Source organism: Aedes albopictus, chromosome 3 (genome assembly GCF_035046485.1).
Source record: "Aedes albopictus strain Foshan chromosome 3, AalbF5, whole genome shotgun sequence".
Taxonomy (NCBI): domain Eukaryota; kingdom Metazoa; phylum Arthropoda; class Insecta; order Diptera; family Culicidae; genus Aedes; species Aedes albopictus.
The window spans coordinates 49,404,158-49,420,072 of record NC_085138.1 but is presented as its reverse complement, the minus strand read 5'-3'; the positions used below and the strand labels follow the sequence as shown (position 1 = coordinate 49,420,072).

Below are 15,915 nucleotides of genomic sequence, written 5' to 3'. Positions count from 1 at the left end.
ATTTACAGTTTGCGATTATGCGGGTATAAATAGGTAGGTACCAAAATAAGAATCGCAAGGCTGAATTTTATGGGTCACGTGTTCCGAAGTGCCAAGAACGGAATCATGCATAAAGCACTTATCTTCACATGGAATCGCCAAACTAGCCAAATTTGAGCTCTTTGAATGAGAGGGAAACAAACTAATTTAGGGTAACTAGTTATTTAGATATGGGTTCTCAATTTTGTACTAATTCCGTGTACTAAATGAATGCTTGAATGTAATGTATGTATCTCGTTGATTACACTACTCATCAGTTGCCCATCAGTTCATGATTGTGCTCTCGAATCATAAAAGTTCAAGCCATCCATCATCCAAAAACCAAGTGCCTACTTTGATTACCCGCCCGAAGAAATTTTTCGTTCCTGATTCGATTCGCGAAATGTGCGCCGCGTTCGCACATTATGGGTATGTGATTGAAAGTGAAACTCTCGAGTTTGGTGGTTTTCATTTTTCAAATTATACACATTATTCGTGTGTATGCTTTTATTGATTGTTCACTACTACACAACTTGTTTGCCTGTTTTGCTGCTTATTTGTGGCTGCGAAATTTCTCCACATTTTTTCCTATTTTTTTCGTCTGGATTTGTGGTTTTCAGTTTGTTAAATATTATAATATAGGATAGTGTAATTGTGTGCGGTCTGGCTAGAAGAGCTATAATTTCTTTTCTCATAGCACTGCACATTTTTTGTCAGTGCTTGGGTTAAAACTAGTACTTTTTAAAAATGTATAATTACCAGATTCTTTTAACTTAGGTCGTGGATTTAGAAAATAAATATCAAAAAGGAAAATTAAGGGTTTGAGAGCATTAGGGAGAAAGGCGATGAAATATATTTACAATAGGGTTTCCTCTCTCGTAATTTCCTTCTCTGTAAACAGGGCCTAACTATTATAATAATTCCGCAATTTATGCATCTTTTCTAAACCGCTGCGGAAGTTTTTTTAGTGCTAATAAGTGTGTGTGAGTATACCTTCATGGGTTAGGCTGAAAGCGAAATCCAATGCTCACGAACCCACTCGGAATTCAATCCGACGGTAATAGGATAGGTTTACCGGCCTTTGCCAACACATTTATTGTGGGATTCTCTCCTCGTTAGGTTCGATTGGAAAATTGAATCTCTCTCTCGCCCTGACTGACACGCGGTGACCCTGGTGCCGCCTACTAAGATACATATCTGAAAATTTCATCTTTTGACTGTATATTTTCCATTTTTCTCTTCTACACTGCAATTACCGTCTTTTCTTTATGGAGATGGTTTAAAATGAAACTAAACTCTTTTGCCCTTCTAGTAATAAAGTTATAATTTGCGCTCTGCCTCCTAGTGTACCTATTATAATTATGTTTGTGCGTGAGCGTCGGCTTCGAGTGAGTAAAAACGGTGACTCTCATTTTCTTCATTGTTTACTATTAGGTTTTTTTTTGTTGCCTGCGGTGGTGCTTTGTTTTCTTTCCACCTCCACCGACTCATCGTGTGCGCGGAAAATCAAGCCAATTTAGTTGAAAGCGATACACGCTGCGAGTTTTTTTTTTGTTCAACAAGATTTACTTTCATTGACAACCGAGTTGCTCTGGTGACGGCGACGTCGCTAGAGTTCATCATAGACAGCGTTGAGTGATTATTATACTGATAGAGAGATGCTGCGGTTTTCGTGAAACGAGCGCGACAACAAAGGAGCCCGCGTGCATAAAATAGATTAGAGGAATCGGTTGAATACGCGTCATTGGGATATAAAGAACCACCCCTCTCTCTGATAAAAAGAATTTTGATATTATACTTTTGCACTATTATCGAAAGCATTTTCAATTTTCAATCTTCTCACTTCTGGAATTTGGAGTTCCACAAGCCAAAAGATTCAAGAGATTTCTGTTGTAAGAATGTGAGAACTCTTTGCCGAACTCAAACCACTTATTTGCATAAGCTATTTTGCCATTAATTTTTCAAAAATCCATATCCTTGCTTCTATAACGTTATTTGATTTACAGTTTTCAGTAATTAAAAAAAAAACATACATATCGAACTTGTGTGTGTCAGACGCTGCATTGGACATTTTCATGGCTAAAATCGAGTAATTTCCTAGAAAGCGCGTGTTATTCCGAGTTCCCCCAACTTTGTTCTGCGAGTCAGTTGACGCAAGTAAGAGTTGTCTGTATGTGAAAGGTGTCAACTTGCGTCACTCGAGTCGCAGAACAAAGGCTAGCGTCAGGCGGCGGTGGCTTGATTAGCGCGCAAGGCCTACTACCTATTGTTTTAGGATCGGCCTTCGGTGGTGGAAGTGGAAAGAAGCAGTGTGAGCATGTGATTATTGTGGTGCATTTTTCGCTCGGTTTTTTTGTCGTTCGTTCATTTTAATTTTCACATGTGCGTGTGAGATAACTTTTTCTTCTAAACCTAATAACAGTGCAGGTTTTGTTTCATTAAAAATTGGTTTCCGTTAATTAATCATCGTCTTGCGATCCAGCCCTACGTGGTGAGTTATGCGAGTAGGCATCCGTCCAAGAGGACGACTAATTAAGGTGTTTATTAAAATAATAATTGTAGTCATTCCAATGGGCCTGAAGAGCACAACTCAAACGTTTGCAACATTTGTAGTGTTTTCTTTTGCCAACGACATTTTTTGTAGCCATCCGTGCATTATTCTTCATTGTAGCAAATTACAGACCCTGAAACGCCTACCTCTTCGTACCGATCGATAAACAATAGTTTCCACACGGGTGGAACTTACTCCGAATAAAATAAATACTCTTCATGTAATAAATACAAAAATATATGTAATAAATACTAATCACGAAGACTAATCGGTTTGGCTGTCGAGAATGAAGCTAACTCTCCTTCTCTTTTTCTCTCAGTGTGTGTGTGTATCATCGGCGGTGTGGTTCCCCTAGCGAGATCGGGTTCACTCCGCATCGGCTGTCGCCCCGGTGGCATTCTGGAACGATCGGTACTCGGTGTCGCGGTAGGAGGAAACTGGTGCCGATGGTCGGTTGTTTCCCGGTCGCCACTTGTTGTAGATCGACTGCGAGCTGGGCGTCTTCAGGGGCTTCGGGGCGTAGGACTCTGGCGGGACGCACAGCATTCCGTACACGTTGATACCGGGCAGACCGGCGTACGTGGGCTGATCGTGGGCAAGGGGTCCCTCTGCAAATAGAAAGGTGGTTGTGAGATTTAAAAGAAATATTGAAATAATCCAGGAAAATGTTGTTCTGCCAGAAGCATAATACATCAGTAAACTACAACAAGAAAATGTTAACTGCCGAGTAAAGATGAAAATATATAAGGCGCTTGAAATATGGAAGCTGCATTTCGACGAACACATGTATGGTGTGGAGAACTTGTGCACAAATGATCCAGAACGTGTAAAAAAACTATTTTGCACTAACATTCCGAAGTTCTGGATATTAAAAATAATTTTGAGATTTAACAAAGAAAGAATAGAAACGCCAAAAGCACACCGCAGAAATGAGAAGCTGTTTTGAAGTGATATTTTCAGCATAAGTGAGTGAATGAATTTATCACGTTTTCTTAGTAACAAAATCATCGCTCTTAGATCAGCTAATATTAAAAGCTAAAACAATTATTATAGCAGCAGTTGGAAGAAATGTAACTTCTGCCAGAAGCTTTCTACACCAACAGACTACAGAAAGCAAACGTAAGGTGAACATGGGTAAAGACGAAACAAAAAAAGGCAATTGATAGGTGGAAGCAGTAATTCGGAACACACATGGACAGTAGGGATCTAGAAATTGTGAGATATAAAATCTTCAGTACGATTCTACAATAACTGGCTGACATTGTTTTGGCAGTCTTTTATTGGCGTATCTGTGTGAGGAATTGGGTGAACAGCGTGGGTTTTAAGAATTCCTTTGAAAAGTCTAAATAGTTTCATCGAGTCCCAAAATGACTTGGTATAGGATGTCAATGTAATGAGGAGACTTGATTGCTAGATGGTCAAATTAAAACTAACTTTACTACGTTCACGTCGAAATCGATCAGCAAAGGGTCGATCCACTGATGTACCTCTTGACATCATTCCGCGAGCGCTACAAATTCGATGCTGCTCAACGGAACATATGTTTGCTTCTGAAATGCCCAAAGGATTGGACCACCGCCAGGAATCTCGACTTCCGGGGTTTCGCCCAATCAGCGTGTCGACTTAGACCATCCATATGGTCGCTTGTCCTATCTTCAGCATAAGCTCGTAATCCTGGGTGAGATTCATTGCCACATACAACAAACAAATACCAATACACAAATAAAGCTTGAATGAATACTGGAGTTTTCGACGACTTTGCTTCGGTCAACCCAAAACGCTCCAACAACTTCTGGATGTACACTTGTCGATTGAGTGAAAACTGCTTCTTGTTGAGTCGGATTTGGATGTCCAGGAAATGGCGAATATCCCCCCAACGATTCCACCGAGAAACTGCGGTTTAAAGCTGTCATCTGTTCGGCGTACTCTTCTTTGATGTGGCAAGTGACGACCAGATACGTGAACTGTTTGCCTCGTTGTCGAACATACAAACACGAATCCTTTGCTGATTGCGTGAAGTCTAGCTGCTTCAGGACGCCATCCAGATTTCGGTTCCATACGTGTCCCGCTTGCTGAAGGCCGTTCGAACTCGCAGCAAACATACGAAGCTCTTGTTACCCTACTCGTAGCCGGGCGGGCGATTGCCGCATGTAGATCGTCTTGTCCAGGTTGTGGTAGGCCGTCTTCACGGCTGCATGTTCCACCAGCATGTTCTTCGCACTGGTTACTGTGAGCAACGCCCTAAACGTTACTTGTCGGACTACCGAGGCGAAAATTTCGTCGAAATTCGTCCCGAATTTCTGGGAAAAGCCTTGCGCAACTAGTCTTGTTTTGTACTGCGTAACGTAGTCATTCTCGTCGACCTTGCGCTTGAAGATCTGTTTGCTGCTTACGGGTTTGCGATCAGCCTCTGCAGACTCTTCTTCCAGGTGCCGTGCATCTTCAGTAGTCTCCCGGATTCTTCGTTTTCGTTGCCATTGCAATAAATCGTCCCCTTAATGCTAGAACTAGGTAACTGGTTTTGCGAAATCGCGAGCAATTTGTTTACATCTGAACGTTTACCACAATAAACAAAAGTTTGTCGATTGAAACTACAAAAACACATAATGATGCTTCATTTAAGACCAACAAAGTGCTTGTTTTATAGCAGGATAAATTTTACCAGCCATTTTTACCCGTACTTTCCAAAACGAGTTATCTAGTTCTAGCATTAAGGGGGCGAAATGTCGTTTTAAGCACATTTTCACAAGGCGAATCGCAGAATAAAGAATCGGACTCATGCTGCTCCTGAATCGATGCATTTTTATCGTCGGATTCGTCTTCCCCTGCTGGTTGTGAAAGCACTGACGCGTACTCCACCATTGTCGCTGACGGTGACCGATGCGTCGTTTTCAACTCACCGGTTACCGTCTATTATGTTTCCAGTTCAAAACCGATTTAGCGACATTTTTTCTTTTACTTCCGCTGCTTTTGCCTTACGTTAAACACAATGTCGGAAGTGGGGCGCTGTATTGTACACCTGGTACTGTATACAGCGCCCCACTTCCGACATAGTGTTTAACGCAAGGCAAAAGCAGCGGAAGTAAAAGAAAAAATGTCGCTAATTCGGTTTTGAACTGGAAAGAAAATACCATTTCCATGAAACATACTTCACGACTGGTGTTCTTCGTCGCTTTGTTGATGAAGCGAATTGCCTTGTAGCTGTACTGTAGCCGACTAACGTCAGCTTTTCGTCAGCGTACACCCGAAAATGTGCAAGCTTCCGTAATCCGGTTTCTTCTCAAACTAGAGCTCGTAGGGTGTCGTCTTGAAAGATCTTGATGGCAGCATATTTTGGAGATGCACAGCCGTATTGACAGCTTCCACCCAGAACTCATAACGCATCTTCGCATCGATCAGCATGCACTGCACCGAGCTTGTCGAGCCACATCAACGATCGAACGGTTTTTCCTCTCCGTGGCTCCAGCTCTTGACGATGGGCATTCACGCTTGAAATGTCCGGGCTTGTGGTAATTGGGTTCTTTAGGGGTATCCAGATTATTGCATAATCGGAATCTCCGTCCAAAAATTAGTCGAAATCCAAAATTTCATCATTTTTGGTGCCCGGGAACTATTTTTAAAATGCATTTAAAGTTTGTATGGGGAAATTTTTTTGTTCGGGGCGAACTGTCACTTTATCGATTGAACTGTCATTCTATCCACGGAAATTAAAACTGTTTTGTTTGTTTAACCATCAAAACGAAGGAATTGGAACGCAAAAAAAATCACGTTATACTCAGAAAAATGAGCTCTTTCGATTAGGCTAAAGAAAATGGCAATATTTAATTCACTAAACAACCCAATTGTAGTAGACAATGGACTTCCTGTCCCCACCAGCACGCAGAATCGACTCACTTCGGTGGCTTTTTTCGGTTCATTTCTGTGCTTCATCCAGCTTCTTTCGCTTCACCAGCTCCATGATCAGCTCGTCGTCGGAACAGATTTTTACGCTGTCGTCAGGATGTCAAACGAAACGGCTCCAGCTCCTGTTTTACGTTTGCAAGGCTTGCAAACAGCTCCTCCATATGGAACAGATTCTGGATTAGCGGGTATAGGCTGTCGTCTACGTGCCATGGTGGGCGGTGCTGTGGCGTCTGCGTCCCTCAACGCGTCCGTCAGCGGTTCTGAAGGGCCATAACTTATGGGATGTGGCCGTAGGTCGGACCGAAAGCAGTTAACAAATTGATTGCTAGACGGTCAAATCACAACTAGCTTTTATTCAAATTCAAAATACAATCTAAGGTCATGGCTTGCTGGGGTTTGCAGTCGCACCTTCAACACTTGGACTCGAAAACCTTAATAGTTTTGCAAACATTCTCCCTAAAGCCTAGTTTGGTGTTTGAAAGGAATCGCTCAAGAAACTTCTTGACCGATTCCTGGCAGAAACTTTCCACGGTGACTGCCATTTGAACTGTCATTTTTTCGCAACTGCGTACTGTGATCGAAGAAAAACGGTTTCTTGAGCGATTCAGGTAAGGAATTTCCCATGCATCAAGATAGGCCGAAAAATTCCTTCTGAACTGCAAACACCGCTTAAATGGGAATGATATTCCCAGTTGGTTCTCACAGTGTACGAGGTTTCGAAGCAGAAGTTAACAAGATGAGGTTTTGAAATCAACTTTGTTAGATACAGGGGCCGTTCGCTCGTTGCAACATGTTTACATTGCAACGAGCCAATGCCATTCGCTAATTGTGTGGTATTCCCTAGTCTTCTCCTAGTGGTATTTCCCAAATCAGAATATCATATTACAGTCTGTTTTCCAGTATTTCAACAACGTAATCTTTTTATTATTCTCCTCGCTTTTCCTACATCCAGATAATGACAGCCGTCTCCAGGCCCGTACTCCCCGTACTCGTTATAATGTAACTCACCAGTGCCGTACTTGGGCACCACATCTCCCCTTTCAACAAAATAAAAGCTTAAAGTTTATAATCCTTAAATTTAAAAGGTAATCTCGTTGACCGCTTCTCCCTGGCCGGTGATTGACGTGGCAACTTTCCGTCTGCCGCTCCGCTATCGTCGAAGCCGTAGAAGTCTTCCTCGGACGTTTCACCATCTGCAACTTGAAGCTCTGCTCGTAGTCCATCATCCTCTTGAGACAGGGTCACTGGTGGCTCCACCGTTGATGAGTGTGCAGCATCAGGGACTCTCTTGAGATGTGCAACATTACGGTCATATGACCTTCCATTTTCAGGATCCTCAATGGTTACTCGTGGTCCGCAACGATCAATAACTTTGAACTCCTTCGGACCAAATGTTGTTTGAAGCTTATTCCCGGGCAGAAGATTCTCCATGAGCACAGTGTCCCCACAGTCAATGGATGAGTTCCTCGCCCTTCTGCGTAAATCCTCACTCTCCTTCCCCTTATCCTTCAACAATCGATCCCTGTCCGCAACTTCAGAAGAAGATGGTGTAGTTTCGATGTCCTGTAGAGCCGGGATTTTCGATCTGATGGTTCTCCCGTACATGAGCTCTGTAGGTGTGCGTCCAGTAGTGGAATGCGGTGTGGTGTAGTACATCACCAAGTACTCTTGCAGATCTTGACGCCAATCTCTACCAAGGGCATTGCTGATCTGCAACCGCTTTAGCAGAGACCTGTTCTGTCTCTCCACCAACCCATTCTCCTGAGGTCAGTATGGTGTCGAGTGATTCAGGTGAATCCCGTGCTTTCGGCTGTATTCTTCGAGCTCAATTCCCACGAATTGTTTAGCGTTATCTAACGTTATCGTCCTAGGGTAACCTAGTCGGGTAAAGATGCTGTTTAGCCTTGTAACAGTGTCCTTGGCCGTGATCTTTTGCATCACTTCTACTTCTTTGTAGCGACTATAGTAGTCGATTACCACTAGTAGATATACGCCGGATGGCATTGGCCCAAGAAAATCTATGGCAACGTCAATCCACGGCTTACACGGCAATGGTCTCCGTGAGAGCGGTTCCGGTTTGTTTGGCATGGAAACTAGACGACAGCCTTCGCAATTCACGACTCGATTTGTGACCTCGCGATCCATTCCGGGCCACCAGACTCGATCTCTGAGGCGCCGCTTCATGACCGATTCACCGGGGTGACCTTCATGTGCAAGATCCAGCATCCTTGAGCGCAGTTTCAACGGTACGTCCAGTTTATCACCACGTACTAGTAAATCACCAACCAATCCTAGCTCGCTCTTGAACGGTGCGTACTGCTTGACTTCCGGATCATCCCATGATCCCAACTGCAGACACTTCTTCACTGCTGCAATGGTCGAGTCCGTCTCCATTGACTCCTCCAACTCTTGAACATCAATCGCTGCTGATTCCATAACGGCGAGTACCATGAACTTGTTTTCGGCGTCGAACTCCTCCAGAACATTATCAACGACCAGCCGAGACAATGGGTCAGCAATATTACTCGAGCCTCTACGGTATTTCACGTTGAACGAAAAGCATTGCAAGCGAAGCACCCATCGCTCTATTCGAGAACACGGTCGAGATGATGGTTTGAATATTGCTTCCAGAGGCTTGTAGTCGGTCTCTAATTCGAAGGTACGGCCCAACAGATAACAAGAAAATCGCTCAACTGCCCATACCAATGCGAGAGCCTCTTTCTCGGTTTGGCAATATCTTCGCTCAGTTGGTGTGAGGCTTTTACTCGCATACGCAATCGGACGAGGTGTATCATCGGTAGAACCTTCAAACTGCAGCAGAACAGCCCCGAGAGCCACCGGCGAGGCATCAGCAATGACACGCGTTCGTAGAGAGTTGTCGAAGAACCGAAGAAGTTTGACATTGGCGATCATTTCCTAAATAAAAAGAAAATCGAAAGTCGAGTCAAGTACAAGACACTGAAGACGACCTTACAGTTGAGGTCGAAATACGTATCTGTCAAAGGATGCAAATTCTTAGTGGAATTCAAAGGAACCGTACTTAACCCGATTTTCTTTTTATTTACAGATATTCCCCTAACAAGCCCAGGTTAATCATCATCATGATCATTTCCTTCAACTTCGAAAATGCTTGTTGTTGTTGATTCTCCCAAACAAACTTTACACCAGAATGCGTAAGGACTCGTAGAGGAGCTGTAATCGTCGCAAGGTCCGGAAGAAATCGCCCTATGTATGTCACAAGACCCAAAAAGCTCCGCAGTTCTTCTTGAGTAGCAGGAGGCCGGGACTTTGTCAACGCTTCGATCTTGTCGACTGAAGGTTGTATGCCTTCTGAAGAAATAGTGTGGCCTAAGAAATCCAGCTCTGTAACCTTGAACACGCATTTGTCCTTATTCAGCAGCACTCCATACTCCCGGAGTGTAGAAAGGACCATGTTCAGCGCCTCCTCGTGCTCTTCTTCGGTGTCCGAAAAAATCAAAATGTCATCGATAAAGTTAACAGCGAACTTACTGCAACGACTTAGGATCTGTTCGAGAATTCTTTGAAAAATTTCCGGTGCGATGACTATTCCGTACATGAGGCGTTTATAACGGAATAAGCCCATGTGCGTAATAAACGTGGTTATATACCGGCTGTCTTCCTCTAGCTCCACCTGGTGGAAGGCCTCCTTGATGTCCAGTCTACTGAAAAACTTCGCTGAGGTGAACCTAGGGAGGAAATCCTCGATCGTAGGCATTAGATGTCTCTCACGCAGAATTGCAGCATTCGCCCTACGCATATCCACGCATAAACGCAGATCTCCGTTGTCCTTCACCACTGTCACCAATGGCGACACCCATTTACAATCACCCTCAACGGGTTCAATGATGTCATTTACCAGTAGAGAGTTCAGTTTGTCCTCAATTCTGGCGGTAAGTGCGATTGGCGGTCGACGGGGGTGCTGGCAGACTGGCGGAACCGAATGGTCTATTGGAATACTAACCTTGACACCTTTAATCTTGGGAAACACTAGCTTGTAGCATAGACACTCCATGAGTACTTGGAAGACCAACGAACAGTACACCCAAATCTGTAGCGTTTGTCCGACCTAACAAGCATTGTTGTCCGCCTTACACAACGTAGAAAGTAGTCTCCTTCTCATAGAAATGCCCCGCATCTTCAATTTCAACCAGTGTTTGAAATTTGCCTAGGATAAGATAAAACAACTATTCAGAAACAAATTCCATACCAATAACGAAGGTTCAGTGTAAAAGCGAGATAGCTTTGAAAATAGATCAATAATTCATAGTGTCGATTTACAAAAGAATTTACCTAGAACCGTCAACGGCTTGGCCTGATCGCCGTAGGGCAGGAAAACTTCATCACACTCCTTTTGTTGGTTCCATACTTCTGCGCAGTTGGCTTTCAGGTATTCCCAAGATTTTTCGTCAATTATGTTCTTCCTACATCCGGAATCGACTAACACCTGCAGCAAAACTCCTCCCACTTTCAACCACAGTAGCTGAAGAAAAAGGGGCTCAAAAAAAGCTAGAAAAGCTTCAGAGATTAGCAACTTTTTCAATAACTGGTGCAATGAGGAGTACACCAACCAAAGCATTGGATGCTTTGCTTTGCTTGCTACCATTGCATCAATTTCTGCAACTAGAAGCTGAAAAGAGTGCGCTAAGGATCAAGAGATCTGTGAACCTCTTGGAAGGTGACCTTATTGGGCATCTCAGTATTCTTAAACAATTTAACGTGAATCCCTTGATTTTGAATAATGGAGATTGGATGGAGAAAAAATACAATTTCAATTGTTCATATCGAGTGATTGACACATCCCGTGAAATGTGGGAGTTAGGTGGTCCAGATCTTCGTCCAGGATCAATTGTATTTTATACAGATGGTTCAAGACTGAATGATCAAGTAGGAGCAGGAGTGACTGGTCCTGGGATAAACCTATCGATTTATATGGGCAAGTGGCCCACTGTATTTCAAGCTGAAATTCAAGCAATTTTAGAATGTACTGTAATATGCTTACGCAGAAATTACAGGCATTCAAATATCTGCATCATGTCTGACAGTCAAGTAGCGCTGAATGCTTTGAGGTCGGCGACATGCACATCTAAACATGTGTGGGATTGTATTCAATCACTTCAAAAACTGTCTTGTCGTAATCAAGTCAATTTATATTGGGTTCCTGGCCATTGTGAAATTGATGGTAACGAAAAAGCCGATATGCTAGCAAGATTTGGATCGGCCCGTCAATTCATAGGGCCAGAACCCTATTGTGGGCTTTCTGCTGCATCTCTTAGAATGGAGCTGAAAGCTTGGGAAACTTTAAAAGTGGATGCCAATTGGAAAAACAATTCTATAGCGAGGCAGGCAAAACGTTTTATTACTCCGAATGTTAAAATGACTCGCAAAATACTAGAACTTTCCAAGAAAGATCTCAGTATATATGTCGGTCTAGTTACAGGCCATTGTCCGAGCCGATATCGCTTGAAGCTGATTGGAAAACTTCAAGATGATTTTTGTCGCTTCTGTGAAGCAGAGAAAAAAGACTCGGAACACTTATTATGCCACTGTCCGGCAACTTTCAATACTAGAATTAGGTTCTTCGACAAAGGGCTGTTAGAACCCTTTGAAATATGGAGAACAAATCCCAGTACGGTAGTGCACTACATTCAGTACGCAATACCGTGCTGGAGTAATGCTATAAGTCCAACATTGACAATCACTTCCAATAGTGCTATGTCATATGGACAAAGCTAAAACAAAATGGGGAATATATCACAATAGATCAAAACAATGGTCGCAGTGATGAAAATACCCGACACGGAATAAAAAAAAAAACACAGTAGCTCATCTCCGTCGCTAATACGGAATATGAAGTTCTTGCTCGAACTCGCGCTGTCCTTGTAGTTCTCCCGTGGTTGAATGTCGATCTCACGAACTCGTTCAGGTCGAAACCGTTTTCCACCATGTGTTGACCCCGGTCCGAGACCCGGTCCTTCATATTTACGCTTCGACGGAAACGCGGCACTGAGTGGCAAAGTGTCCGATACGTCTGCATTTGTTACACTCTTTACCCTTTGCTGGGCACGAAGCGTCATTCCCGAAATGCCCTTTACGTCCACAACGCGTGCGTTCCTTGTTGTTCGTCTGCCGGACGCTGTTGATGTTGCTGGACGATTCATATGCCATCGAAAAACTGTCGGAGCTGGTGGGAATACTCATCGATCGCGCCTGCTGCTTTACGGATTCGTACGTTGTCACGATTTTGGTCACATCGTCAAGGGAAAGCGTGTCTCGTTGTAATAATTGTTCCTTCAGCTCGCTTGGGGCAAACAAAATCACCTTATCAACTACGCTAATCGATCTGCTTTCTTCTGCCGACTTTCCGAAATCGCATTTATTTGCCTGATCCTGGCAGCGCAGCATAAACTTTTCTAAAGTTTCTTCCGCATTCGGTTTCAACAACCAGAACCGATTCCTTTCGAATGTATCGTGTTGTTTCGGAGAGAAGTAAGAATCCAATTTCTCGATGGCAACTGCGTAGGGGTCGATAGTTTTATCGGCATCTTCGCTCACGTCGGCGCCGGGTATCGACGCGAACACCTCCTGCAAATCTGGCCCACCTTTCGCTAGCAGAATGTTCCTTATACGTGTCCTGTTCGTTTCGTTGGTGGCCGATATTATGTAACCGAAATGTCTTTTATATTTCAACCATTCATCGCGAACGGCGTTCCTCGGTAGGGATTTGAATTTGAACTGCGGGATGTCCCACTTTTCCATCCTTTACTCGCAGCAGTCGGTTCAATTTCAAAACGATTCACTCCTGTCGTTGCACCGTATCGGTGTAATTTACTTTTAGTGCTCCCGGGCCTCTACACTTGACGTAGATTTTCGCTTCGGAGCCGCCACCGTCATGTAGCCTATCGAATTCCGACTCTTCCGAGCCTCTACCTTCCGGTAGATAGTACCGCTTCCGAGCTGTCACTGAAGGCCTTTCTTTATCGCTGTTTCTCGACAGCTACTACCATTTGGTAGTATAGAATCACGCTGTTCTCCGACAGCCGCTACCCTTTGGTAGCCTTCTTATCCGCTGCGAATTCAGCAGCTACTACTAGCGTAGTTTAGTAAGTTGTCTGAAATCAAAACAAACACATAACCTCACATTCGTTCTGCGAATCGAATTTCTCCCAGAATTTTCTCGCCCATTTCACTTACCTTTTCCTCCTCCAAAGAATATTCACCTGCGTCGCCGATGTGGTATTCCCATTGATATAAGTAATAGGGCAATCCATGACGACTTACCGCGATGGGGGTGACAGCTAAAAGTGTAAACACAGTGTGAGTACTACTTAACAAAGTTTCGTCAAGTGTCGTCGGTGCTTAACAATTTCCTTTGTATTCAACTGTCACCCCAATCGCTGGACGTCAAAAACACATGGTACACACTAAGATCAGCTCGGTATTTTCACCATCTTTTTACTGAGTTCTCAACAGCAGATTTAACTCGGTACGCTCGGTTATTTATTTTGCGGATATTCTGTAAATGAGTTACCGAGCTCAGCTCACAAACTGTCAAAAGTTACTGAAGCACGGTAAATATCGTTACTGGTGAACGGTAAATACGATTACCGAGTGTACCGAAATAAATCTGCTGTTGAAAACTCAGTAAAAAGATGGAAAAAATACTGAACTCAGTGAAAAAATTACTGAGCTGGAACATCTGAATCTTAGTGTGTAAACAGAAAAAATCAGCTGATCGCATCTGTCTCATGGATTGCCTTATATGGGGAACAAACACGCATATGTTAACTCATACCTACATGGAGTAGATGATTCAACACTTCGTAGACAAGTTCTAACAGTTTCTTCTATTGAGAAGTACCTATCTGTCGAGGTATCTTTCTCAGGTCATAAGCCTGTAACATTTGCAATAGAGAGGAGAGACAGACCGTGAGGGATTTCTATCGAAACATCAGAAATACCAGCTGGAATCTTTACAAGCAAATCCTTATGACCAAGCAACTCATGCTGGACCTAGGGGCAAGACAGATCTAACGACAGAAAATTTGTGCTCTAAGTGTTGTTCAGAATTCCTCACAGTTTCACAGATTTTCTCCCATTTATACCAAAGTGTGATCTGGCACCAATGTCAAACTGCAAAGTGTTGCGTGTGCTGGATGAAAATTGCAGTTTTGGGGATGTCTTTCAACAAATTTCGTCGATCATCGATAAAAAGAGTAACTCAGAATTTCTCAGAGTTGCTCTCGTTTGCACAGCACGGAGAAAAAAATAAAGTCAAGTCAATCATATTTCGGTCCCAATCAAACATATTTATGCACTGACTTTTATATAATCCTTTTTAGAGATTGTATCACGCATAATACAATAGGTCGAAGAATATTGGATGCTTGAGTTAAGCGAAGTTTGTGATCTGGTTAGATCTAAAAATATGATTGATTCAACGATATTATGCTTACATCAACAATATTTATGCTTGATGGTTTGACAGTTCACTTATTCGCATGGTAGGTTCAAGCATGTTTATGCTCAACTTGACCCTCAACTTAAGGGTTGAAATAACTATTTCGGATGATTGGTTCAAGCATACACAGAAAAATGTTCAAATAATAATTGGTTTTTTTCTGAAACCATTAAAAGCTTCAAACCAAACTAAGGATACACGTTTCTATATTAGCTGTATCCTAATGCAATGTATCCTAAATGGAACTGATATAGAGAGCTTTTTCCTTGGATATTACGACTTCATTATCACAAGTCCGACGCCGTTCGTTCAAACTTGCGATGTACTTTGTTCGGTCCGCTAGACATGGTGGAGGCAGAAGATCTTACTTCTTCGCATTTGCTGCAAATTACTATGCAAATTCCATGGCTGGAAACGAAATTATTGGAAATATACTAATAAAAGAAGAGAAAAACTTTATGCAATTTTTATGCATACTCATAAACTCTTGGGTGCTCGTAAGTCCAAAGAAACTTTGAGAATTTAACAAAATCCACGTCGTCACTGCCGCCGCCATAATGAACAACTTCTTTGTGACTGAGTAGACAGCATCCTGAGGATTCCAGTAATGACAAACATGCTTGGTTGAAGAATTTGATGTTTGATTTTCAATGACGTTGTTTCAAATTGAACATATGCTCGGAGTAGACATCAAACCATAGTGAAACAACCATTTAAAGCAGTTCTACCAAGAATATTTTCGAAGCTTGGGAGAACTATAGAAAAAGTTATATCAGCCAGACAACATTTCTGTCCGTGAGTATCTTGCCCCTAGTGCTGGACGAAAACTAAGATCAGCAGAGAAACTTGAAGAAGCTACTAAAGCAGTGACTTACAAAATTATTCTATCGTACTATGAAAGCTGTCTACAAAGGGAAAGGATTGCAAACAGGAAAGTTCCTCGTTGGAACAACGCCCTACAAAA

The 15,915-nt window shown here is 42.9% G+C and overlaps 1 protein-coding gene across 1 annotated transcript in view; it reads right to left on the bottom strand.

Moving 5' to 3' along the window:
- Positions 1 to 356: 356 nt before the first annotated feature.
- LOC109405833 (uncharacterized) overlaps positions 357 to 15,915 on the bottom strand; it is a 403,151-nt gene continuing 387,592 nt past the window's right edge. The window contains exon 6 of the mRNA XM_029870293.2: positions 357 to 3,177. Coding sequence (XP_029726153.1) covers positions 2,936 to 3,177 — 242 coding nt within the window. The 3' untranslated portion in view covers positions 357 to 2,935. The remainder of the gene's footprint in view (positions 3,178 to 15,915) is intronic.